General features: G+C 37.2%; 3 protein-coding genes across 10 annotated transcripts; all 3 read left to right on the forward strand.

Annotated features, from left to right (window-relative positions):
• Nucleotides 1–5,142: 5,142 nt before the first annotated feature.
• Nucleotides 5,143–9,458, forward strand: LOC111777489. Its single transcript, XM_023657117.1, has 2 exons — nucleotides 5,143–5,588; nucleotides 7,258–9,458. The coding sequence occupies exons 1-2, from the start codon at nucleotides 5,388–5,390 to the stop codon at nucleotides 9,223–9,225; spliced, it is 2,169 nt and encodes a 722-aa protein (XP_023512885.1). The 5' UTR covers nucleotides 5,143–5,387; the 3' UTR covers nucleotides 9,226–9,458.
• A 972-nt stretch (nucleotides 9,459–10,430) lies between these two features.
• Nucleotides 10,431–17,200, forward strand: LOC111777490 (receptor-like serine/threonine-protein kinase NCRK). Of its 7 annotated transcripts, XM_023657119.1 has the most exons (13): nucleotides 10,431–10,551; nucleotides 10,732–10,886; nucleotides 10,953–11,104; nucleotides 11,212–11,408; nucleotides 12,447–12,521; nucleotides 12,654–12,773; nucleotides 13,205–13,315; nucleotides 13,913–14,182; nucleotides 14,309–14,550; nucleotides 14,659–14,955; nucleotides 15,141–15,377; nucleotides 15,624–15,851; nucleotides 16,405–17,200. In XM_023657119.1, the coding sequence occupies exons 4-13, from the start codon at nucleotides 11,399–11,401 to the stop codon at nucleotides 16,855–16,857; spliced, it is 2,043 nt and encodes a 680-aa protein (XP_023512887.1). In that variant the 5' UTR covers nucleotides 10,431–10,551; nucleotides 10,732–10,886; nucleotides 10,953–11,104; nucleotides 11,212–11,398; the 3' UTR covers nucleotides 16,858–17,200. The 7 variants fall into 7 exon arrangements, with proteins under 7 accessions (XP_023512887.1, XP_023512889.1, XP_023512890.1 ...); XM_023657121.1 differs by lacking the exon at nucleotides 11,212–11,408 and having other exon boundaries at nucleotides 10,432–10,551; XM_023657122.1 differs by lacking the exon at nucleotides 11,212–11,408 and having other exon boundaries at nucleotides 10,432–10,551; nucleotides 11,048–11,104.
• A 924-nt stretch (nucleotides 17,201–18,124) lies between these two features.
• On the forward strand, nucleotides 18,125–21,905 carry LOC111777491 (exosome complex component RRP41-like). Of its 2 annotated transcripts, XM_023657126.1 has the most exons (8): nucleotides 18,125–18,238; nucleotides 18,404–18,601; nucleotides 19,122–19,200; nucleotides 19,427–19,529; nucleotides 19,614–19,734; nucleotides 20,196–20,284; nucleotides 21,157–21,306; nucleotides 21,552–21,905. In XM_023657126.1, exons 2-8 carry the CDS (start codon nucleotides 18,460–18,462, stop codon nucleotides 21,642–21,644), a joined length of 777 nt encoding a protein of 258 aa, XP_023512894.1. In that variant the 5' UTR covers nucleotides 18,125–18,238; nucleotides 18,404–18,459; the 3' UTR covers nucleotides 21,645–21,905. The 2 variants fall into 2 exon arrangements, with proteins under 2 accessions (XP_023512894.1, XP_023512895.1); XM_023657127.1 differs by lacking the exon at nucleotides 18,125–18,238 and having other exon boundaries at nucleotides 18,422–18,605.
• Nucleotides 21,906–23,764: the final 1,859 nt, after the last annotated feature.

Below are 23,764 nucleotides of genomic sequence, written 5' to 3' on the forward strand. Positions count from 1 at the left end.
AAATGTTAATTTTATTAAACTTGATAAATAATTATTTATAATAAAAAAAAATAACAATTACTTATTTAAAAATTGAAAATGGTAGGATTTTCAGGATAGGATATTGTCCACTTTGAACATAAGCTCTCATTCACCAAATGTCTCATACAAATAGAGAGAATATTATTTGATTATAAACTCATGATCACTCTCTAAATTAGTCGATGTGGGACTTTCATCGTCCGAACTAAACCTTACTTAAAAGGGTGTGAAAATCTCTGCCCAATAGATGCATTTAAAAAACCTTGAGGGGGAGCGGTTGAAGGTAAAGTTCAGTGAGGATAGTATTATTTATTTATGAGAAGATAGAGAATTCAATGCACCTTCCCAACTAAATTACACATTTCATTTAATTACGTACGCACGAAAAACATTTCCTATACAAATATAGAAACCTCTCACTAACTGACGTTTTCTTACGTAACGTATTATATTTTATATATGGCGGAGTAGGAGAAAAAGACGAAGGCAGCACGTGGCCCATGTTTCCGCCCGTGAATTTAGTTGAAATTAAGTATATCAACGAAAAATAACAAAGCTACGGTGGCAGGTGGGCCCAATTTTATAAACCCTCATGTATATTATTTTTTTAATTTGGGCCAATCCACTAAGAAATTATAGGCCCATAATTTGGGCCCATCGTCGTTATACATCTAGTGGGCCTCCGGTGCAGCCCAAACCCATTTCAAATCCATCTTAAAAAGGCCCGTAACCCGTAATATTTTAGGCCCATTTCATAATCACTTCGTTTTTTATTTTCTTAATTTTTTAATTTATTATATCTTCAACAATTATTTTAATAGCTTTCATATTTACATATAAAGTTGAAATTTCCTTTGGGAAGACTATTTCCTTATTTGGAATAAGACTTGCCAATATTCAATAATATATATTAATATAATATTTGGTTGGTTTCAATAATGAGGATATATCTTTTTTAAATAAAATAAAATAATATTAAATCATTGAGTCATCTTAACATATCATGAAAACTTCAAATAATCAATGATTTTAATTATATAGTTACGTACTTTAGTGTATAATCAAATATTATACAAATAATTTTGTTGAATATAAGATTTTAGATATTATATAATAATTGCATATTTTGTTTGTTAAAAAAAAAAAAAAGACTTGCAAATGAGAGTGTGCATAATATTTTTTAGAGTGAAATACTTTTCAATGGTTGATTTTTAAAAAGTAATAATAAATGTGTAGAAATATGACATTAAAAACCTTAAAATAAATAATATAAAGCCGTTTAGAGCTAGGGATGTACGTGAATTGGGTTGTAAAAATGTTTTGAACAATCTGAAATTTTGAGTTGGTTGAGTTTGTGACCCGAGTAACTTGAATAGATTTCACAATCCAACCTAACCCCAACCGTTTATTGTTGGGCTGAGTTGGGTAGAGTTGTCGGGATGTGGCTTTTTATAATTATTTTAAAAATCATATTTATCTACCATACATGTTACTTAATAATTAAAATCTTATAAAACTCAAATATCAAATATTTATGAGTTACTACACATGATAAGTAGGGTTTGATTGGATTCTAACCCTCTTCGAGTTGATCGAGTTGACTCTACAAAAAAAAATGTCAAACGGGGAACTGATAACTAGGATTTGATTGGATTCTAACCATTTTCGAATTGATTGAGTTAGACTCTGGAAAAAAAAATGTCAAACTATGAACTGATAAATAGGATTTGATTGGATTCTAACCCTGTTTTAGTTGATCGAGTTGACTTTACAAAACAGAAAGTCGAATTGCGAATTTATAAGTAGGGTTTGATTGGACTCTAACCCTATTTTCGAGTTGATCAAGTTGACTTTGAAAAAAAAAATGTCAAACTGCAAGCTGATAAGTATGATTTGATTGGATTCTAACCCTATTTGCCAGTTGATCGAGTTGACTTTGAAAAAAATGTCAAACTGCGAACTAATAAGAAGGATTTGATTGGATTCTAACCCTATTTTCGAGTTGATCGAGTTGACTCTGAACAAAAATGTCAAACGGTAAACTCATAAGTAGGATTTGATTGGATTCTAACCCTATTTTTGAGTTGATTGGGTTGACTCTGAACAAAAAAAAGTCAAACTAGGAACGGATAAGAGGATTTGATTGGATTCTAACCCTATTTACGAGTTGACTCTGCAAAAAAAAAAATGTCAAACTGGAAACGGACTTGAATTTTATTTAGTTTTTAAAAAGTTTAACTCAGTCTAAAAAAGAATCCCGCTCAACCTAATTTTTATAATTTTAATTGAGTAATTCGAATTAGAATTCTTTTAAAACGAATAATATTTATTATTGGATTATTGGTGTTAGGGTCAAAAAAGGACGCTCTGAATCTGTCCATTCCAATCAGCCGAAATCCTTTAACGCCACCCAGTTTCAACTTGAAATGTTTTCGTCCTTTGAATCACATTTTTTTATTATTTTTTAAAATATTATAGTAATTAAATTCAAATTTTAAATTTTATATCTAATAAATCAATTTAAACAACTAATAAAAACGGTGGGAAGTTCGGGTTCGGTGGAATACATATGGTTGTTTAGATTTTTCTTTTATAAGACGTGTTAGTATTAAATTCGTGGGGACTTTATGATTATTATTATTATATGCATATAGCTGTGAGTTGTGGTTGAGATAGACGCATTCGAAACCGCTGGCCTTCTAGTTGCTGTAGGCTAATGCGCACTTTTTTCCATCCATAAATCTTATACTACTGTTTCGGTATGGATATTTCTCGCATTTATTACTTGTCGTATTAAAAATTGTATTATAAATTATGTGGGGTTCTGTCAGTGTTATAAATTATTTGTAAATCTTAACATTGTTTAACTAGTCTATGCACGTATTTTTTATCGAACCACTTTCACGTCCAAATTGTAGCCCTCTAGGTATAGACCATCACGGTTTTGTTAGGGCCTAATTTCCCGAAATGTTCTTCCTTTCTTTCTTCCACCACCCACTCTCCTCATCCCTTTTCAACTGTGACGAGGGAAGCTACCTACAATAATGTAACAATCTAAGTTCACTGTTAATAGATATTGTCTACTTTAGCTCATTACGTATCGCTATCCGTCTCACAGTTTTCAAAACGCGTATGTTAGAGAGTCGTTCTTCTCTCCAACTAATGTGGGATCTCACAATCCACCTCCCTTGGGAGCCAGAGACTCTCCAACCGACGTGGGATCTCACAATCCATCTTCTTAGGGGGCTAACGTTCTCGTTAGTACATTGTAACGCTTTGGCCTATAGGTATTGAGGAACTTTGCTTGTATATCTAAAACAAAGTGTAATGGTTGGTATAGAGTATCTTATAATCTTATTGATTTATGTCTCTAACGAAAAATTTTAAAGGCATAGATAGACCGTTCTTCGAACACGTAACAACATATTTGTGGGTGTAAGTCGAAACCCATTAAAAAGAGAGAAATGTGAGAGATGGAGAGGTTTTAAGTGTGATACAATGGGTTATATAAGTGGGTTCATTTGACAAAATGGGCACCAAAATGTGTATCTGTTACGCCGACAATGGGCGAGAAAATGAGGGTGAAATGGCATCACCCACTTCGCCAAATTGATAGCCACCAAACTTGCCATGCATATCATATCCAACATGTTGTCCACCAAAGTGTATATCCCAAACATGTCAAGTTAATACCCTTTTTGAATCTGTGTATTTGAGGCTTGATATTTAGTAATAAATTAGAGTTTACCATATATATTATATTTGATATTTTATTATAAGGCAAATATCTAATATTTGCCTTATTACTATAGATATTTTTTTCATTTATTGTTATTTCTATTTATTATTATTTCTCTATCCTTGTAATTTATTTGATTATAAATAAGATAACTTTCGCACCATTTAGGTGCGGTGGATTAATCAAACATTCACAATTATACGCACAAATGCGTTCAAGTTCAGTGCATGAATCAACCAAAAAGTGTGTCTGCTGCTTCCCCAAGTCATAACTCACTCGGCAGCCTACACATTTTTTCTTCCTACCTTTTTTTTCCCTCCAACCCTTTGCTCCATCGGTAATTGGCCCCTTGCCTTGAAGTGGTTAGCTAAGACGGATGACGGCTCGATACAATTTTGACCGCTTTTAAAATCGAATCAAATGGAAGACTAGGCGACGAAGTCAAAGACTACTTCCTCAACTGCTTCTCGGTAGGATTCAATATAGGAAAACGGAAAGAGAGTTATGCTTACAAAAGAAATGCAACGACCCAATAAATATATTTAGGTTTCTTCTTTCGAACTTCCCCTTAACGTTTTTAAAACACGTTTATTAAGGTTCATGCCCCTCTTCAAGATTTTTAAAACACGTTTTTAAAACGCGTCTACTAGGAGAAGGTTTCCACATCCTTGTGAATGGTGGTCTGTTCTTCTCTCCAACTAACGTGGGACATCACAATCCACTCCTTTTTAGGGCCGAACGTCTTCGCTAGCACTCGTTCATCTCCTCAATTAATGTGGGATCTCACAAAAAAACTGACCCGAAACGAAAGTTACATTTTTCTTTCACGAGGGCTAATCTCCTTAGCACACTCGAAAGGGATTGAGTAGACACAATGGATCCTAATAGTTCGGAGAGTTCTGTTGCACAATTTCTTCCAATAGAGACAGAAAAATTAGACTGGAGGCAAAAGTCTTGTAATTTTTTAGTATCGAGACGAGAAATTTCGAGACGTACATGAAATTCTTCACTCCGCTCCACTTTGAATATATTTCTTTCTTTGCTTAGTAAGCAAATAAATGGAAGATTATATTTAATTTTATAATAATTATTTAAAAAAGCAATCAATTTGTCTTTATGGAATTAATTACACCTACATTATTTATTATTATAAATTTAAAATTTATTAATAAAAATCAAATACGACCTTTGAAATTTATAAACTTAATTCAAACAAATAAAAATGGTAAAATCATAAATAAATAAATAAATAAAAAGAGTGGCAATTAATGAAAATAAAAGAAAGGGAGAGGGGCATAATGGGAATTAAAGAACATTGCAATTGTTATCGAGCAGTTATAATAGGAATATAATTGACGGCTTAGGCAACAAGAATAGCAAGATTAGGCAAGAAAACTAAGAACTGAAGCAAGCAGCAAGCCAAAAAGTCAGAGTACCCATTTCTCATTCAATCCTTCCCTCCCCAACTCCCTCTCTTCCACCGCCATTATTGCTTCCATCACCCTTCTTCTTCCTTTTCCCCTTTGCTTTTGTAGCCCACGAGACGCTTTCTAGCCACCCTATTCCTTTTACTTCACATGTATTTCTGTTTCTACGGCTTTGCATCTCTCTGAAACGCTAGCGCGCAATGGCTACAAGCAAATGGAAGAAGGTGAAAATGGCTCTTGGAAATGGTATGTGTCTTCATGTTCCTCGTGTTGCTGGGGATTCGATGCCGTCGAATTCGCTTGCCCCCAGATCCTCTGAATCTGTTTCTCCAATGGGTCGGAGTTTAAATTGCCGCCAATCCACGCCGACCCGCCAATCCAATGGGTCGAGATCTTCGAAGGTCTCTTTCTTTGTCATTTGCTATTTCAATTCGATTTCCCTGTTTTGTTGTGTTCTGGGTTCATTAATCTGCTTGTTTTTTTTTGTTTTGTTTTTTTTTTATTGAATCTCTACAATTGGGTTCGTAGTGATCGTTTCAATTACTAGATTAAAAGTAAATTTACAACGTGTTTCTGTGATTCTGATTAGATAATGATTTTGTTTTCAACTCTGTCATAATGTTTATTGTGGGTGCTGCTATAAGTTTCAACTCTCGATGGAAGGAGGGTATTGGTGTTTTCTGGTCTTATCCCTTTTAAATATTTTACCCTCTTTTGTAATTCGTGTGGGGTACAGTGTTCCTGCAGTGATTGGATTTATTAGAACTTGGTTTTGATTTGTCAAGAAGGCTATTTCTTGTCGGGTTCTGTTTCTGACTGTTTATGTTATGATCTTTTCTTTCTTTCTTTCGCTATCTTTTAACGTTTGATCAAGTGGGGGTGTGGTTGGTGGGGCTGTTCTTAGATTCAAGAACCTTTGATCATTTGATGAACTTAAAAGTACTATGTTGAATTCTCTCTCTCATGAAAAGGGAAAAAGTAAGATTTGATTGATGATAATATTTTGGATTCAGCGATTCCCTCCATGGAAGTGCTTTTGTTGTTGGTGAGCCCAATGTTTCCCCTTTTCATGGCGTGTTTTTAGAGAACCCATTTGACCATTGTTGATTTTGAGATTTTCTGTGGTCAGCTTAGCTAATTGTTGAGTGACAATTGGTCTAAGAAAGAGGGAGAAAAGAGAAGTTGTGGGGATGGGGAAGGGATTGGAAAAAGGAAAACAAACTACCTAGGAAAACACAAACGACTCATGATTTCCTGTTTTAAAAAGTTCATATTGTTTCTCCATCTAATAGCACTGTGAGATTCCACGTCGGTTTGAGAAGAGATCGAAACATTTCTTATAAGGGTGTTGAAATCTCTTTGTAGGAGACGTGTTTTAAAATCGTGAGGCTGATGACGATATGTAACAGACCAAAACGGACAATATCTACTAGCTGTGGGCTTGAGTTGTTACAAATGATATCAGAGTTAGACATTGGGTAATGTGCTAGAGAGGACGCTGGCTCTCAAGGGGGTGGATTGTGAGATCCCATGGTGGTTGGATAGGAGAACGAAACATTCTTTTATAAGGGTGTGGTAACCTCTCACTAATAGACGACTTTTAAAACTGTGAGGCTGACGGCGATACGTAATAGGCCAAAGTAGACAATATTTGCTAGTGGTGGACTTGAGCTATTACAAATAGTATTAGAGCCAGACATCGAGCGGTGTGCCAGCGAGGATGCTGTGCCCCCAAGGATGGTGGATTGTGAGACCCCACATTGGTTGGAAAGGGGAACGAAGCACCCTTTATAAGGGTGTGGAAACCTCTCCCTAACAGACACGTTTTAAACTCGTAACGCTGACGGTGATACGTAACGGTCCAAAACGGACAATATCTACTAGCGGTGGACTTGAGCTCTTACATGTAAAGTATTAAGCTTTAATGACTCTAATCCGTTCGGGAAAAAGTGATCATATTATGAAGTATTTCTGTGTAGTTATGGAAACCATTTGACTCTGGAATTGCTCATTTGATATAATGTTCATTTAGATTCTTTCTCATCAATGCATCTTTGTTCTAAATCACAGAGGTGTGCAATATGCTTGACCACCATGAAAGCAGGGAATGGGGCTGCTATCTTCACTGCAGAGTGCGCTCACTCTTTCCACTTCCAATGCATTACCTCAAATGTAAAGCATGGGAACCAAGTTTGCCCCATTTGCAGAGCGAAGTGGAAAGAAATCCCTTTCCAGAATACCAATTCTGATTGTTCTAGGCCGAGAACCAACTCGGTTCGGTTCGCCCCAGACGATCCATGGATGACCATCGTTCAACGGATGCCTCCTCCACGCACCAATACAACTAGGCAGATCGCCTCGCTTTTTCATGTCCCTGAACCAGCATCTTATGATGATGATGAAGTTTTGGATCTACAACCTCATGCCACCGAGAGAAACACATCAAATGATGCTGCTAGTGTTCATGGCTGCACTGATAAATTAGAGGTCAAAACGTACCCGGAAGTTTCAGCTGTTCCAAGATCAGTTTCTCATGATCACTTCTCTGTGCTAGTCCATGTCAAGGCTCCTCTCTCCATTGCAACACAAAATTACTCCAGAATTCAGGCTGCATTGCCTTCGTTGAATCAACCTTCTCGTGCACCGGTTGACCTTGTAACGGTGCTTGATGTTAGCGGCAGTATGGCAGGTACTAAGCTTGGCCTGCTCAAACGTGCTATGGGGTTTGTGATCCAGAATCTTGGCCCTTCCGATCGACTTTCCGTCATATCATTCTCCTCAACCGCTCGTCGCCTTTTCCCGCTTTGTCGAATGACCGACTCTGGACGACAGCAGGCATTGCAAGCTGTTAATGCTCTAACATCAAATGGTGGGACAAACATTGCTGAAGGCTTGAGGAAAGGTGCCAAGGTATTGGTAGACCGCAAGTTGAAGAACCCTGTTGCTAGTATTATACTGCTGTCTGATGGACAGGATACATATACTTTTAATGGTCCAAGCAGTGCTCGTCCTCAAATAGGTTATCAGTCCCTCCTCCCAGTTTCAATCAATCGCGATAACCAATCTGAATTGCAGCAGATTCCGGTGCATACGTTCGGGTTCGGCGCTGACCACGACGCTGTGACGATGCACACGATATCTGATGCATCTGGTGGCACATTTTCGTTCATAGAAACCGAAATCACGATCCAGGATGCATTCGCTCAGTGCATTGGTGGCCTCTTGAGCGTGGTGGTGCAGGATTTGCAAGTTGAAGTTAGATGCATTCACCCAAGTCTGCAGCTTGGTTCAATAAAAGCAGGAAGTTACCAAGCCAGCATCACAGAACGTGCAAGATTAGGCTCCATCTACTTCGGAGACTTGTATGCTGAAGAAGAGAGGGACTTTCTGGTGACTCTCAACGTTCCAGTTCATGAGTTCGGAGGTGACATGCCATTGCTAAAGGTTAAAAGCGTTTACAAGCACCCCATCACCAAGGAGACGATCACTTTGGCTGATGAATGTGAGGTTCAAATTCAGAGGCCAGACAGAGTAGTAGGCGAACAAGTAGTGTCATTGCAAGTAGACAGGCAACGAAATAGATTTCGAGCGGCGGAGGCGATGTCGGAGGCCCGAGTTGCTGCCGAGCGAGGTGATTTATCCGGTGCAGTGTCTATGTTGGACAATTGTAACAGAATAGTGTCTGAATCAGCATCTGCTAGAGCTGGTGACCAATTATGTGCCTCTCTTTGCGCTGAACTGAAGGAAATGCAAGAGAGAATGGCGAGTCGTCGTATCTACGAGGCGTCTGGAAGAGCTTACGTGCTGTCGGGATTGAGCTCGCATTCATGGCAAAGAGCAACCGCAAGAGGGAATTCAGTAGACATGGGAAGCGCAGTGCAAAGTTATCAAACGCCATCAATGATGGATATGGTGTCTCGTTCTCAGACACTGATATTAGGGGCGCCCCCGTCTCAAAGAACACTTCGTCCCGCTCATTCCTTCCCAGTCAGATCACCACAGCCACTGCCGTCGCCGCCGCCGCCGCCCCCAGGGTAACATGTAGTGACTGATAAGCAGAAGCTGTATTGAAGCTCAAATGGCCCTGCAATTCCAATGTTTGATTGATCTGTTCATCATGGTTCTAAGTAGATTACTATTATTTGATTTATTTGATTTGATTTGATAGAACCCTTTTGATTCACATGGGCGGGGAATGTTATTTGACTCTGAAAAGAAAGCGAAAGCCATGGCAGGGTGACGCTGCGTTACAGGAGCCTTCCTATATAAAAGTGTGCCTTACATCGATGTTGGCCCCGTTTGATGCCTGGGGGTGGGGGCTGCTTTTGTATATAAATATTACATATATATATATATATATATATATATATATATATATATATATATATATATTATTTTCTGTAATATAGTCCAAATTATTAAGAAATTTGTGGCGACCCCCCCAAGTAAAATTATTATTTTGTGACAGCCCCCTCGTTTTTGTTATATTTGTATTTCGAGACAATCCCTTTGTCAGTATTGATTTGACGCTTTTTGATTTCGATTATACTCTTGTTGGATCAGATATTGTTCGACCTGTTACATATTATTGTCAGTCTCACGGTTGGATTCTATACGTCTCAATCTAAACTTCACAGATATAATTACCACATCATTTAAAATTTTAATTAAATTATTTTTTTAAAATTTAAATATAAAATTAAATATTATTATAAAGTTAAAGACAATTGGTATAATTTATCATTTTCTTTCTCTTTTTCTTTTTTTTTTTTTCTTTTTCTTTTTCTTTTTCTTTTTTTCCCTTCCTCTCTCCAATTTCGGTAAAGCAAGTCTATTACTATTATTGTCGGCTAAAATAATATATTAAATATATATTTCTAAAAATGCAATTTATGGAAATTTTATGAGATTAAAATAAAATAGAATTAAATATTTTTAATCATAAAGTTGGGTGCGTTACACAATTAAATCATTTACTTTAATGATGGTAAGGATTTTATTTATTAAAAAAATGATTAAATATAAATACATTTTCTAAAAAAAAAAAAGAAATTTAAGCGAAATTTATAATATATGATTATTTATCCAATCGAAGCCGCATCGAGTTTGTAACAAATATGAATAAGCCCGTACTGCCACGTGGCATATAGCCGACGAAACTGGGGACCACCTTAGCATAAATAAATAAAAAAAAATCGAAAAAAATAAATAGAAAAGAAAAGAAAAAGGTCCCACATTATATTTCAGACCCCTTCATTGGCTTCGGCTCCTCCTCCTGTTGGCGCCTCCTTTCGATTTTCTCTCAAACTCTCAGAGGCTCTCCCGCTTCCTCACTCTCGGACGTCCGAGGCTTTTCTGTATCAAGTAATTCTCCTTCTGATCTTATTTACTCTGATTTTAGTTTATTGTATTCCGATTCAAACCTTCCATCTTGTTTTTGTAATGCGCTTCAAGGAAATTTCCTTCGTCAAGTTGATCGCTGTGCTTCTTCATTGATTCTCGTTTTGTTTCTCTAACGTTCCTGTAATTTTGGTACGCCTGTAGCTTGATTGAAGAAGTGGAACCTTGTAATCAGTTTATTACCGAAGATCATAGAGCTTCCTCTTGGTGGGGATTATGGCTTCCTCAGGAGCAAGAGCATACTCCGGCTTATAGTTTTAGAGCTACGCAATCTTAGGCAGAGTCTATTAATTTACTTGGTAAGCAGAAACTTTACTGTTTGTCGATCTGGAATGGGGCTTATATGATTTCTATTCACGACGCAGCTTCAGTTGTACGTTACTTGGCTAGACGAAGCTGGATTCTCATTCTTGAGCCATAATTTGGCGTTATCTAAACGTCCATTGTTTGTACGCTCCAGATTATTCTGATCAGTAGCGAGGGTCCACAATTTGGCGGTCTACATAGCCGACACAAGGTTGGTGGGGATGTGGGACTCATTATCGGGTCCCTTTGAAATTCGAGGCTATGATTTATTTATTTTTCTCTTCAATTATGTTTTCACCTTTTTTTCTTTCTTTCTAGCTCTGGGATAAACGTTGAAACTCCACTTTATATTTCGCTTTGCAAACTCCTCCAATTTTTGCATGTCTTCGAAGCCAAGTTTGGTAATCTACAGCCGTTGTTCATTTGGCTCCTGTTTTTTTCCCTTTTAAAGATGGGTTTTATCCGTTGGTAGAGATGGTGTTTTCGAAAAAGTAGAATATAAACAATGTCAGAAGGTAAGACAGTATGAGAGTAGTAACTTGTTATTTGTTGTATGTTGAGCAGTCCCTTTCGGATTCGCAGATGGGTCACTTTCTGAGTGGTGGTCGATGGGTTCTGTTCTGTTTTCAGCCTGATTCCCATTCAGAATATATCCGAACCATTAGCGGTCTCTGTCCACCACAATTCCTTTTCTGTCATGTACCTTTTCTTCCTTGCCAGTTTTTCTCTTCATCTTCCACCCATTTTCTTTTTTTTTTTATTGTAAATTGTAGTTGGCGTGCTCAATCCACTGTTTTTATTATCTGGGTATGTCTCATTTTTCTTAGTTTTCTTAATGTGGTATTAATTGTTGAATTGGAGCTTAAATTATCGATCAAAAGCTCTTCCATACTCGTGGGTGCTCAATTAGCTTTGTTATTTGATTAGAGCAGTGAAGATTGTCTGTTTCTGGTTAAATGCTTAATTCCTTCCTTACTTGGGTTGTTCTGAACGATCTCAATAAAGCAGTTACATTATTGCGAAGATTTAAAGATAGGTAGTTGTCTTAAATGTTTCCCTTGTTTTTATCAAACTTTAAATGTTCTGTTGGGGGGATTAATGATGGAGGGGGCCATCAGTTACGGGCGGTTCATATGCCTGGCTGGGTGTCCTAGTTTTTGACGTGACTTGAATTGGAAGTTGAAACAATTTTGTTTCCTGGTTCCACATGTCGTTCTGTAATCAGACATTTATGTGTACTTAAGTAGATTTTGGGGTTTATTTTCTGGTTTGGTTTATCTGAATGAATGTTTAAATAGTTAGTAGTCACCGTGGGTTTTCATAAATCATTGTAAAATTATGTTTGGAAAATAAAAAATTCAATACAATCCTACTTTTCTTATATATATCATGCTTAAATATAGAGTGTGTTCGTTTAAATGTCTGGAAAATTTTAACTGTTTGTTGATCAACACGTGAGCTAGTCAAACTCTAACCTGCTACAGTATTTTTTTCTTAAATTATCCATTTTTCCCAAATTATATTTACCAGTATTGTTTTCTTCTTTAACTCAGATACAATGAAGCGCGAAGTGGCAACCACCATTATCTCTTTAATAAGCTTTATCTTGATGCAACAAGCCTTTTGTGGTCAGTATATCCGGAGCAATATATTTTACTAAACTTTGCCTCTGATGTGTTGGTCCATGTTTCATTAATTTTTGGGTTAAACTTCCTCGTAGATACTCTCAGGCTTACTCTATGTTTATGTTTTGGTGTCAGCTGACACTTACGATACATCCACCCCTGGCAACTGGACGTGTAGATGTTTTTCTCCATACCAAGAAAATCAGAAATTAACACTTGGTGCAAACTGTTCTACATCTTGTTCATGTACGCAAGGTACAACCAGCATCCTTAAATGTTCTAGTCATCCTGAATACTTGAAATATCATCATTTGTTGCTATAACAATGTTGAAAAAGCTATGACCTCTTTGGACTGCTTTTAAGGTTGAGCATCATCTGAATTCTCCTCATTCTATGTCAATCAGCATATCATCTTTAGTATCGCCTTGTTTATATTGAAACATAGTTTTTAGCATCACATCATCCAAAAACATTGGTGGAAAGTATTTACTATTTTAAAATGATGCAGTTACATTTGAGATTATAAGGATTGTATATGCATCAGATATTCTTTCAGAAGCTCTGCACGAGAAATAAGATGGTCGCAGTCATTCATATATGAATTTTCTATTCATTTTTGCTTTGGTTTTTGGGAGTGCATTATTGAGTTACGTGACATACTAATTACATTAGCCCCTTAATTTAGATGTTGGGGTAATTGGAATGTGGACATGCATATGTGTCACCGATGGCTTCCCAAAAGTCGCAGCCAATCCCCGTGATTCTGACTGTTTTACCTCCTGCAACTGCTCTTCTGGTACACATCAATCTCTCACTTCGTTGTTGATTATTTTTAGTGCCTGTTTATCTCAGTAGTTTCTCTTCTTGTGTCATTAATTCACCAATAAAGAGTAGAACCTATTTCAGAAATGTCAATTAAGCATGATTTTATATGAATGGGTATAAACTATTTTTCTTAATTGATATAAATAGCAAAAATCGTTTACTAATTTTCTGCAGTTATTGAATTCTATTTAGATTGTTGTCAGGAATTCTTTTAATTATTGAATTCTATTTGCTAAAATGCCTTCAATGATTTAACATGACTTACTGATTTTTTTTATACTGCTTTAGGTACTTGCTTGTGCATCCACCACAATTTTGTGGTTGTTGATTGTTTATTGTTTAATTATGAAATTTGGCAGCTATTTAAGCTTCTCAAAAGCTGTGGATTTGAATGTGAATTTGTTATGTTTTATCCTGGTCTGTTCCACTATTTCTATGCTGGATCTGAATGTTAAATTCGCTTTTACATTTGAGTGGCATGTGGGTAATGTAAATGACTATGAAGTTCTATTACTGATAAAGACATGCTAAATCTTCCTTGGATAACATTTTCATTGCTTCTTTACAGGACTACCTCCGGAGTCACCATCTTCTAAAAGGCATATTTCGAGCAACGTGGTTGTGATTATTCTCTCACTATGTGTAATAATCATAACATTAGCATTCTTCATCTTAGTGGTTTGCTATCTTTGTCGAAGGGACAAGTGCCGTGCTCAAACTCCAATATTTTCGTTAGAAAAGCTAATGAGCTACAACAGCTTGACCAACTTAATTAGTCACAAGAGTTCACCACCAGATAGTAAGGTTATGATGGGTTCCCCTGTGAATAATATCAAAGGTGTGCTAGTTTTAGGGCTTTTCAATTTTTTTTGAGTTTGCATCTATGGATTCCTTCTTGAGCATATCGAAATTGCAATCATATGCCTAAGATTGTTACTTAGCTGATAGCCTTATCATTTTGCAGGATGCTTTTTCATGAACCAATGCTTGTTGAGGACAAAATCTAGGAGTCTGTGTGGGATAATCATCCAATTCTCATACTCGGAGTTAGAAAATGCAACAAATAAGTTTTCAAGCTCCCATCTTGTTGGACGTGGAGGAAGTAGTTTTGTTTATCGTGGTGAGTTGAAGGACAGTAGAACAGTGGCAGTAAAGCGGCTCAATATTCAAGGAGGACCGGACGTGGACTACTTGTTCTTAACAGAAGTATGAGCTCCACCGATTCCTTTATAATCACTTTGACACATTTTTTCCTTGTATCCTTAGCGGAATAATATTCTTATCGTATATATTCTTCCATATTTTGCCGTTCAGATACAATTGTTATCAAGACTTCATCATTGTCACGTGGTGCCTCTACTTGGTTATTGCACAGAATCCAGGGGGAAACATACCGAAAGGCTTTTGGTATATGAATACATGCCAAAGGGTAATTTAAGAGACTGTTTGGATGCAGCTTCAGGGGAAAAAATGGATTGGAGTACTCGTGTTACAATTGCTTTAGGAGCTGCAAGAGGCTTGGAGTATCTTCATGAAGCAGCTGCTCCCAGAATTTTGCATAGGGATGTCAAGTCAACAAATATTCTTTTGGATAAAGATTGGAGAGCAAAAGTAAGCTGTAATTACATTCCATAAGATGAACTGCCTGCCTTTTGATGATAAGATATGCTGTTGTTACAACTTAATTCTCATAACCAATTTGATCTGTAGATTTATATATTTAGGTTGAAGCATGTAAGTATTTCTATTTTGCAGTTCGAAATAAGTAATCCAATTTTTCTCATATGCATGTACAGATAACAGACCTTGGTATGGCTACAAGGTTAAGGGGTGATGATCTTCCTAGCTGTTCCAGTTCTCCTGCAAGAATGCAGGGGACTTTTGGGTATTTTGCACCGGAGTATGCAATTGTTGGAAGAGCCTCTTTGAAGTCAGATGTCTTTAGTTTTGGAGTAGTTCTTCTCGAGCTTATAACGGGTCAGCATCCCATCCATAAATCAGCAAGCAAAGGAGAGGAAAGCCTTGCAATATGGGTATAATAAAGTTTATCATTTTGCTAACTCTAATAAATCATATGACTCTCGTCAGTAACTGATCCCCAACTTCTGAAAGTTCGTTCATTACTGGTATATCTGATTGATAACAAGATTAGCTATCTTAAGTATGCAGTTCATTCATCGTTTACCTAATTACTCCGGAAAGAAATATTTGTATGCTTGATAGGTTACCTTGGAATCAATTACTAATGCAGATCAGAATACTTTTTTATCCTTTCCTAGGCTGCGCCCCGATTGCAAAATAGTAGGCGAGTCATTACCGAGTTGCCCGATCCGCATTTAGATGGACTGTTTCCGGAGGAAGAGATGCAAATAATGGCTTATTTAGCAAAGGAGTGCTTGCTGTTGGACCCTGATGCTAGACCCACCATGACTGAAGTTGTTCAAGTACTTTCAAATATAGCTCCCGATAAATCAAGAAGGAATAACATTTCTGCAAACGTTTTTCAGGTAAGTCATGTTAGTATCTTTGACTTTGCATCGATTTCGTATCTCTGTCGCGGGAACTTAGGAACCATCTTGACATATTAAGTTGGCCATTCTTTTACTGCTAACAGTTATAGCACCCTTGTAATGCATTACTGCCGAATCCTTCTTTTTAACTCAAAAAAAATTTCATTCCTATTATTCAAACTGCTAGCAGATATTGTCCTTTATGGGTTTTTCCATTCGAACTTCCGTTCGAGGTTCTAAAACACATCTGCTAGGGAGAGGTTTCTACACTTTTATATAAAATGTTTTGTCTCACACTTACAAACTTAACATCTAGCATGGTCTCTAGATGAGATGAAGTTTGAGCATAATGGAGCATGTCTAATGGCTGCTTAGTTTGTTTTTTTAGATGTCCTACCCATTAAAACAGTTAAATCTTTTGTATGACTTTTTGTTGTGTTTAATCAGAAGGCTTCTATTATTGATGGGCACTCTGATATGCAACAAGGATTTAACCTGTTTCTTACACATCAGTTGAGTGTTTGACTTTTATTTTGTTTGATTTATGAAGGGGAGACTGTCAGCCTGTTGTGAGGAGAGTGTACGAGACAGCGTAAGGGACGAAACGAATCCTATAGGGAAACAAGTCCATACAGAGGTGATTCCCATTGATGACGTGACGACAAGGCAAGCTTCATCCCACAAATGGGACGAAACGAATCCTATAGGGAAACAAGTCCATACAGAGGTGATTCCCATTGATGACGTGACGACAAGGCAAGCTTCATCCCGCAAATGGCTCGATCGCCATTCATTACCATTGGATATTGATCGTTCACTTTGTGCTGGCAACTATGGCAACCAAGATGTTGTTTCTTTCGAGTGCATCGAAAGACCCGTACCCCCCTCGACTCTTGAGGGCAACAATCACCAAGTCCAAGCCTCGGACGATGAAACAGTAGACTTGACTGAGCCTTGGCTCGAGTCATTCTGCATTGCGAATGTTAATAAATCTCCCTCATAAGAGAGTCTAAAGCTAGTGAGTGGATCATGTTAAGAGGATCAGAGTCTCACATCTCACAGTTTTTCTTGAGTAGTTTCTCAAAATAGACCCCACAGAATGACCATAGGCTCACATCCCAAATTTGTTCCTCGGCTTTCCCCTTCAACCTGCATTAAAAACAAGAGGAAAGGGAAAAACTGGGTGGTGTGCTTTGTAACAGCCGTGTCTTCTACCGCTGTATCATATATAGTGTTTTGATCATGTACAGTGATGGTTAGGCCAAATCTATATACAAATTCGTGTCCAAGTTTGTTTCTGTTTCTGACATCTGCCAGATAAAAATGGTTTATATTCATCTAGTTCTGTAATTTTTGCTTCTCAAAAGTAAGAACGTAACATAAAAGTAGTTTGGATGGGACATATATGTTAGGATGGATTAGAGTGTAACTCTATTTTTTTGTTGGTCAAGTTGAAAGAACTCAAGCATACCAGTAAATATTGTTCTCTCAGGTACGGAATGAGCCATTTCAAATAGGTTCATTGTTTCGGCCCAGAATACGATTAATCCGGCATGGACTACATGAGCTCCCAGTAGTTTACTGGATAAATTGATAAGTCGACATTCTCGACCCACCAAGCGAAACCGGTGGTTTCTTGGTCACGACCGATTAAAGCTAAAGTTTCATTAAAGAACATTTCCACAGGGTAGAACCTCTTCACCGGGGGGTTGTTATACTAGGTGCTAAAGCATGGGTGTTTTGTATCCGTTGAGCAAAAACGGGTTGTAATTGTGTCACGGAATCGGAAAACATATCTTGGGGACGCCCTAAAGCACTCATGGTATCATTATGAATATACAAACCAAAAGTGTGAACGCTTAAAAATATACATATCCAGTTGAGATGTGATTTGATTGCATCGCAATGTCCAAGTACACGCGTCTATTAGTGAGAGGTTTCCACACCCTTACAAGAATGTTTCGTCTATTAGTAAGAGATTTCCATGTTTCGTTCTACTCTTCCAGATCTCACAATTCTATTTTTTGGTCGGTCAAGTTGACAAAACAAACAAAATATCAACCCGAGAGCTTTAAATTACAAAGAAAACTATTATTTCATATATATATATATATATATATATATATATATATAAATAAATAAACAACCCGCCAACCAATAGAGGCTTTAAATTACAAAGAAAACTATTATTTTATATTAAAGAAAAAACAGAGAGGAAAAAAAAAAGAAAGAAAAAAAAAAAGACAAAAAGCTTTGCAACCAAAATAGAACTGGTCTCGCGCCTCATTCGCTTCATAGGTTCAGTTTCTCAATGTTTGGTGCCTCGGCCTCCTCCACACACACAGACTCTTTTCACTCTCTTTGAATAGACCGATCGATCCTGGGTTTGTGTTCGTTTATCTCGACGCTTTGTACTTACGATTTTCTTGGATTTTGAACCCTAAATTCTGATTTGGATTACGAGTTTTTATTTTGTCGAAATGGAATTTTTTGTGCTTTTTTCCTAACAAAATCTCTACTGAAGCCCTTCATTGTGTGCCTTACCTCAGGAAATTTGTGGCGGAACCTTCAAACTTATCGACGAACGGAGTCATTGGCGTTCTGAATGGCCAAAAAAGCGACACCAGCTACGTCTACGTATTCTCCCTCTCCTACCACCCGCAAAACCAGGCCACCCATCTTCAGAAGCGACGATGTCGACTGGGTTCGCCCTGATGGCCGAAGCTTCCACCAGTGCCGTCCTGCTTGTATGTCTATCCTATTGTTTCATTTAATGTATGCTTAACTACACTTTCTAATTGCTGCTCGTCTAAGCTTATCGTTCTCAATTAGTTTATCCTTGCGGAGTTCGTTTATGGAATAATTAAATACAGAGTACGCGCGCTTTATTTCTACTATCACAATGCGAGACCAGATGAGCATTCAAATTTGTTCTGTATTCGTATGCTTTTGATATATTTTCCCGATAGCATGATTATGTTCTTGAGCATATTAGTTTATTGATGAAGATTTTCCTGGTAATTGGTTATATGGCTTTTCCTTTTCCTGATAGCATGGTTAAAAATGTGTTGTCTCGACATTCAAGTCTTAATGGAAGGTTCTTCCTTGGAGGCATGGTTCGGTACACTTGGTACTTGATAATGAAGTCCTTGACTTCAGCAAAGGATGGTTTTGAACATATGTTACTCAGTGGTTTTTACATTTTTGTTGTTGAATCTATACTGAAATACCATCTTTATTGAAACTAAAGTCATTGTTTACTGGCAGTTTTTAGGACTGGTGCTGTAAATGCTGCTTCAGGATCTGCTTATGCGGAGTTTGGGAACACCAAGGTCATTGTTTCTGTGTAAGTTTTAGCTTTCCTCCTACTCCAAGTATCGTGCTCTCTGTGATTTCTAGGTTTCTCTTTGCTGATGAGAGTTTGAATACCAATGCTTCTACGAGGACTTCCCATTTGATAAACTTGTGTTCCTTTCCTTTTATCGTTTTAGTATTTTGCTACTGTTTTACAGTTTTTTGTGCATGAATTAAGAGCTTTCCCCTTTATTAAAATTCTGCATTCTTTTCATCAGATTCGGCCCTAGAGAAAGTAAGAAAGCAATGATGTATAGTGATATTGGCCGGCTCAATTGTAGCGTCAGTTATACAACATTTTCCACTCCAGTTCGTGGACAGGTGTGAAGAATACTACTCTTGTTCTGTATAGTTTAGATTGTTGTCTTCTGATTAACTCATTTTGTTTCAACTTCATTTTGTTAGGGATCGGAAAACAAGGAGTTCTCCTCAATGCTACATAAAGCTTTGGAAGGGGCAATAATATTGGAGACATTCCCCAAGACAACTGTGGATGTATTTGCCTTGGTGTTGGAATCTGGAGGCAGTAAGTATAAGGATTGTTTTAGATGGATGGTAATTGTCTGTATATTGGTAGATAAACATGAACCAGTAATCTAGCTTATTCGCATGTGAGAATACCAACGTAGTTATGATACAATTTTGAAGTAGAAAAAACTAAGATCCTTTTGAGAAGATTCAAAAGTATCATGTTCTAATCTCATAACGTTATGGAAATTTCAGTTGCTGGTTTTTGTCTCTCTTTAAGATGATGGTCCATTAACCTAGGTGGAGAATGTTGGTTATTCTTTTTGTGTCACGTAACTATTTGTTAGCTATAGCTTTTATAACTAGGTATTCATGATGTGAATTTTGTGCTTGTTGTCATCACATGGGAGCCTGAACTGACTATTTTTCTTCTTAGCTCTCTGCGGCACCCTCAGAATTTATACTGTTCTTTTTATGTAAACTAAATCTTTTGTCTACATTGTTATTTTGTTGTTGCAGGCGATCTTCCTGTTGTAATATCATGTGCTAGTCTTGCTCTTGCCGATGCTGGGATTATGCTTTATGATCTTGTTGCCTCAGTTTCTGTGGTATGCTTGTGCACATTCTTAACTCTCCTGTTTCTGCAATAATTAATTTTGTATTTCTATCCATCCGAAGCCCATTCCTATTCCTAGCAGAGGTTTCCACACCCTTATAAGGAATGTTTCGTTCCTCTCCAACCAATGTGGGATCTCACAATCTACCCTCTTGGGCGCCAGCATCCTCGTTAACACACCGTCCGGAACTTGGCTCTGATACCATTTGTAACAGCCCCAAGTCCACCGCTAGTAGATATTGTCTGCTTTGGCTCGTTACATATCGTTGTCAGCCTTACGGTTTTAAAATGCATCTACTATGGAGAGGGTCTAGCCCTACTCTGACTAGTGTCTCGCATTGTCCGATGACTAGCTCGGATACCATCTATAATAGCCCAACCCCACCGCTAGCCGATAATGTCCTCTTTGAGCTTTCTCTTCTGGGCTTTCCCTCAAGATTTTAAAACGCGTCTACTAAGGAGAGATTTTCACACCCTTACAAGGAATGCTTCGTTCCCCTCTCTAACGAACGTGTGATCTCACAAAATCTTTCAACAACATGCATTTAATTTAATTTTGTGAAGTATATTATGCGTTCTCTTTTCCATACAAGTTTTTTGATTGCACACAATGTTGAATGTATACAGGTATTTGGGTTACTGATAATTGAATCCTAAAAGTAGGAGATTGTAGTTCTTTGTGTTCCCTTGCCTACTTTCTTCTTTCTGCAATTGAGGAAGATATTTTTATGCTATAAAATGACAATTGGCTGTCTTGAAAACAGAACCTTAAATTTTGTTTCCTGTTTCTATAAAGCACTGATGATCCTTACGAATTACTATTTCTGAAGTTCTGATACAATTACACTCTTATTTGTTAACTAGAGCTGCTTTGGTAAGAATCTTCTTATTGATCCTACATTGGAAGAGGAAAACTACCAAGATGGAAGTCTGATGATAACTTGTATGCCATCTCGTTACGAAGTCACTCAGCTCACTATTACAGGCGAATGGTCAACCGCTAAAATTAATGAGGTGTAACATCAACTTTGAACTTGGTCTTTCAACTATGACGATGATTAATTACAAAATTAATGATGTTTTTTAGAGTAATTACAAGAGAAGGTTTTATAAACAACAGGGTCTAATATTGTTATTTAAAATTTGATACTATGAATACAGAAGAATATGAATTGGTTTGTTGTACTGAAAATATACGAAGTAACACTCTTTGATTACACAGCGTGTAAGTATCTGATGCTTTCGTGATGCCACCACAGGGTATGCAGCTTTGTCTTGATGCTTCGTGTAAGCTCGTGACGATCATGCGGTCATGCTTGAAGGAATCTGCCGCCACGGTTTCAGAGGAATAAAACAGGTTTCTTTTAGTTCGGTAGACAAGTCCCGACACCTCCCCTCCACCCCCAATTTTGATGACAAAGAAAAGCATGTAATATCTTTGGATAATGGTTGATTTGGATTTTTCAGTAAGTAAAAATAGCCATTTTTTTTCAAGGAAAAGACAAAGAAATAGGAGAGAAGTTTTCATTTGCGTAGTTGACTTGTAATAGTGGGTTGGCTTGAAACTACTTGTTCAATGCTCTGGTTTTTGTGATGTTTCGTTTTTTCGTCCACCGAGTGATTGCTTAGGGACCTTAACGCACAATTTGGGCGGTTTCCCTCTTGTATTTGTGTCTTAACAATGATATCCCTTTTAGGTAAGATGAGATTTGATATAGGCAACGGTCACTGAACTTGCTGCATGCTGCTAGTGGATAACGAAACAAAGAAATCTATTGCTGAAAGTAGTGTTTATAAGTTTGATTGTCATAAACGGAATGTTTATCATTCGGGTACGATCAATTCCTGACCTGAAGCATGCATGCCGAACTCGGAGGCCAATCTACGCCGTCCAATGTGAGTTCAATCTTATGCATATGACTAAAAATTAGAACCGCGATGCCAGGTATGAGCAACTGCAAAGAAATAGTATGAATCCAATCCATTATACACAGTCTTTGGAAATGATTTTGGCAGTTCAATTTGGAATTGGACCCATTGCCAAATCACAACACTCTGTAAACCATTCCAATGGCGGACCAGAACACAACAAGAAATGGGTGTGTTATTAATGCTCGCATAAGGGGTGTCCAATATAATGCCACTCCTTTCAAATCTCACATTTTGGCCCCATTTTTAGTCCCTCTTTCCTACTACCCCATCTCTCTCTCTCTCTTCCTCTACATTTTCTTCCTTCCAACCCTTCTCGATTTTAAGCCGACTCGATCAAAAAGTTCAAGATTTCAATATCTACTTAAACCCTTTTTGGTTTTAAGCAACTCGAACATAATTCAGCTGATTAAAGACTCGAATGTCTATTTCAACCCTTTTCTACTAACTGATTCCACTCGACCAAAAAAAATTGAGATTCAAATGTCTACTTCAACCCTTACGGTTCTAAGCAACTCGAGCATAACTTGAAGTATTATTAAACTTAATCGCCTATGATCCAACTTGGGTAAATGGGTGTGATTAATTAGAAAAAGGGGTATGTAATTAATGTTCCTTGTTTGGTGGGGGGAGAAAGATGTGAGTTGTGGGAGTTTTGATTAAATTAGTTTACTATAGATGAGCTGGCATTTGGTCTTGTCGGATCGGATTGGGTTAGGCCGGACACCGTGGCGTTTTTTTATTTGTTTGTCTTATTATCCATCACGGCCGGGTACCATTAACAACTATTACCTCACAGACAAACGCGCCTTTTACGTTGACAGGGTCACCACCGTCATTTTCTTTTTGTCTCTTTCTTCTTTTTTTTCCTTTCAGCAAACGTTACCATTATTTTATTTCCTTTAGTTTATTCCATTTCTAAAGCAATTTTTTTATTTCTTTTGATTTTGAAATATTTGAATTCTTTCTTAATTCAAAATAAAATTAAATTTGCTTTTAAAATTAAACGCAAAACATTAAATAACAAATTTAAATCCTATCCTTACTTAAAAACTCGAGCAAATAATGATTTCGACATTCGTTGTAGCTGTAGGCGCTAAGCAAAGTACTAGTGAAGCTTTGCTCAGCTCGGGTGGTGATGCAAGTGCGTAGTGAGTGTAATAACCCTCTCGGGCATACTCCTTACACGTCTAAGCGAAGAGCTAGCAAGTGCCTAAAGAGAATATCATATGCAGTGTAAAATAGCACACGAGACTCTTTACTAGTAATCACAAACTCCTCTTAAACGTTGATTAAGAAATGAACAATTTGAACATAGCTTAACTGTTTCAAACATACACGATCACTTAAGAAGTCATAAAATTAAATCCCGTAAAAAAAAAACCCACCACGCCAAATCACAAATATTAAAAAAAAACATATTTTAAATCATTAATAAGTGACATGGAAGGTTCATAAATCCAACACAAACCTTAACACAACCAATATTGTTTGATTCTATATTCATTTACATCTTATAATACATTGCCAAGTTGCAATCTTG

Source organism: Cucurbita pepo, chromosome LG16, assembly GCF_002806865.2.
Source record: "Cucurbita pepo subsp. pepo cultivar mu-cu-16 chromosome LG16, ASM280686v2, whole genome shotgun sequence".
NCBI classification, from domain to species: Eukaryota; Viridiplantae; Streptophyta; class Magnoliopsida; order Cucurbitales; family Cucurbitaceae; genus Cucurbita; species Cucurbita pepo.

Bases quoted from the DNA above. Each gene is read 5' to 3' on its own strand.
- LOC111777489 (XM_023657117.1), top strand. From the start codon at position 5,388: ATGGCTACAAGCAAATGGAAGAAGGTGAAAATGGCTCTTGGAAATGGT. The intron at 5,589-7,257 runs GTCTCTTTCTTT...TCTAAATCACAG, and splicing joins ATGGGTCGAGATCTTCGAAG to AGGTGTGCAATATGCTTGAC.
- LOC111777490 (XM_023657118.1), top strand. From the start codon at position 11,850: ATGCTTAATTCCTTCCTTACTTGGGTTGTTCTGAACGATCTCAATAAA. The intron at 15,378-15,623 runs GTATAATAAAGT...ATCCTTTCCTAG, and splicing joins AGGAAAGCCTTGCAATATGG to GCTGCGCCCCGATTGCAAAA. The intron at 15,852-16,404 runs GTAAGTCATGTT...TGATTTATGAAG, and splicing joins TTTCTGCAAACGTTTTTCAG to GGGAGACTGTCAGCCTGTTG.
- LOC111777491 (XM_023657126.1), top strand. From the start codon at position 18,460: ATGGCCAAAAAAGCGACACCAGCTACGTCTACGTATTCTCCCTCTCCT. The intron at 19,201-19,426 runs GTAAGTTTTAGC...TCTTTTCATCAG, and splicing joins ACCAAGGTCATTGTTTCTGT to ATTCGGCCCTAGAGAAAGTA. The intron at 21,307-21,551 runs GTGTAACATCAA...ATGCCACCACAG, and splicing joins CAACCGCTAAAATTAATGAG to GGTATGCAGCTTTGTCTTGA.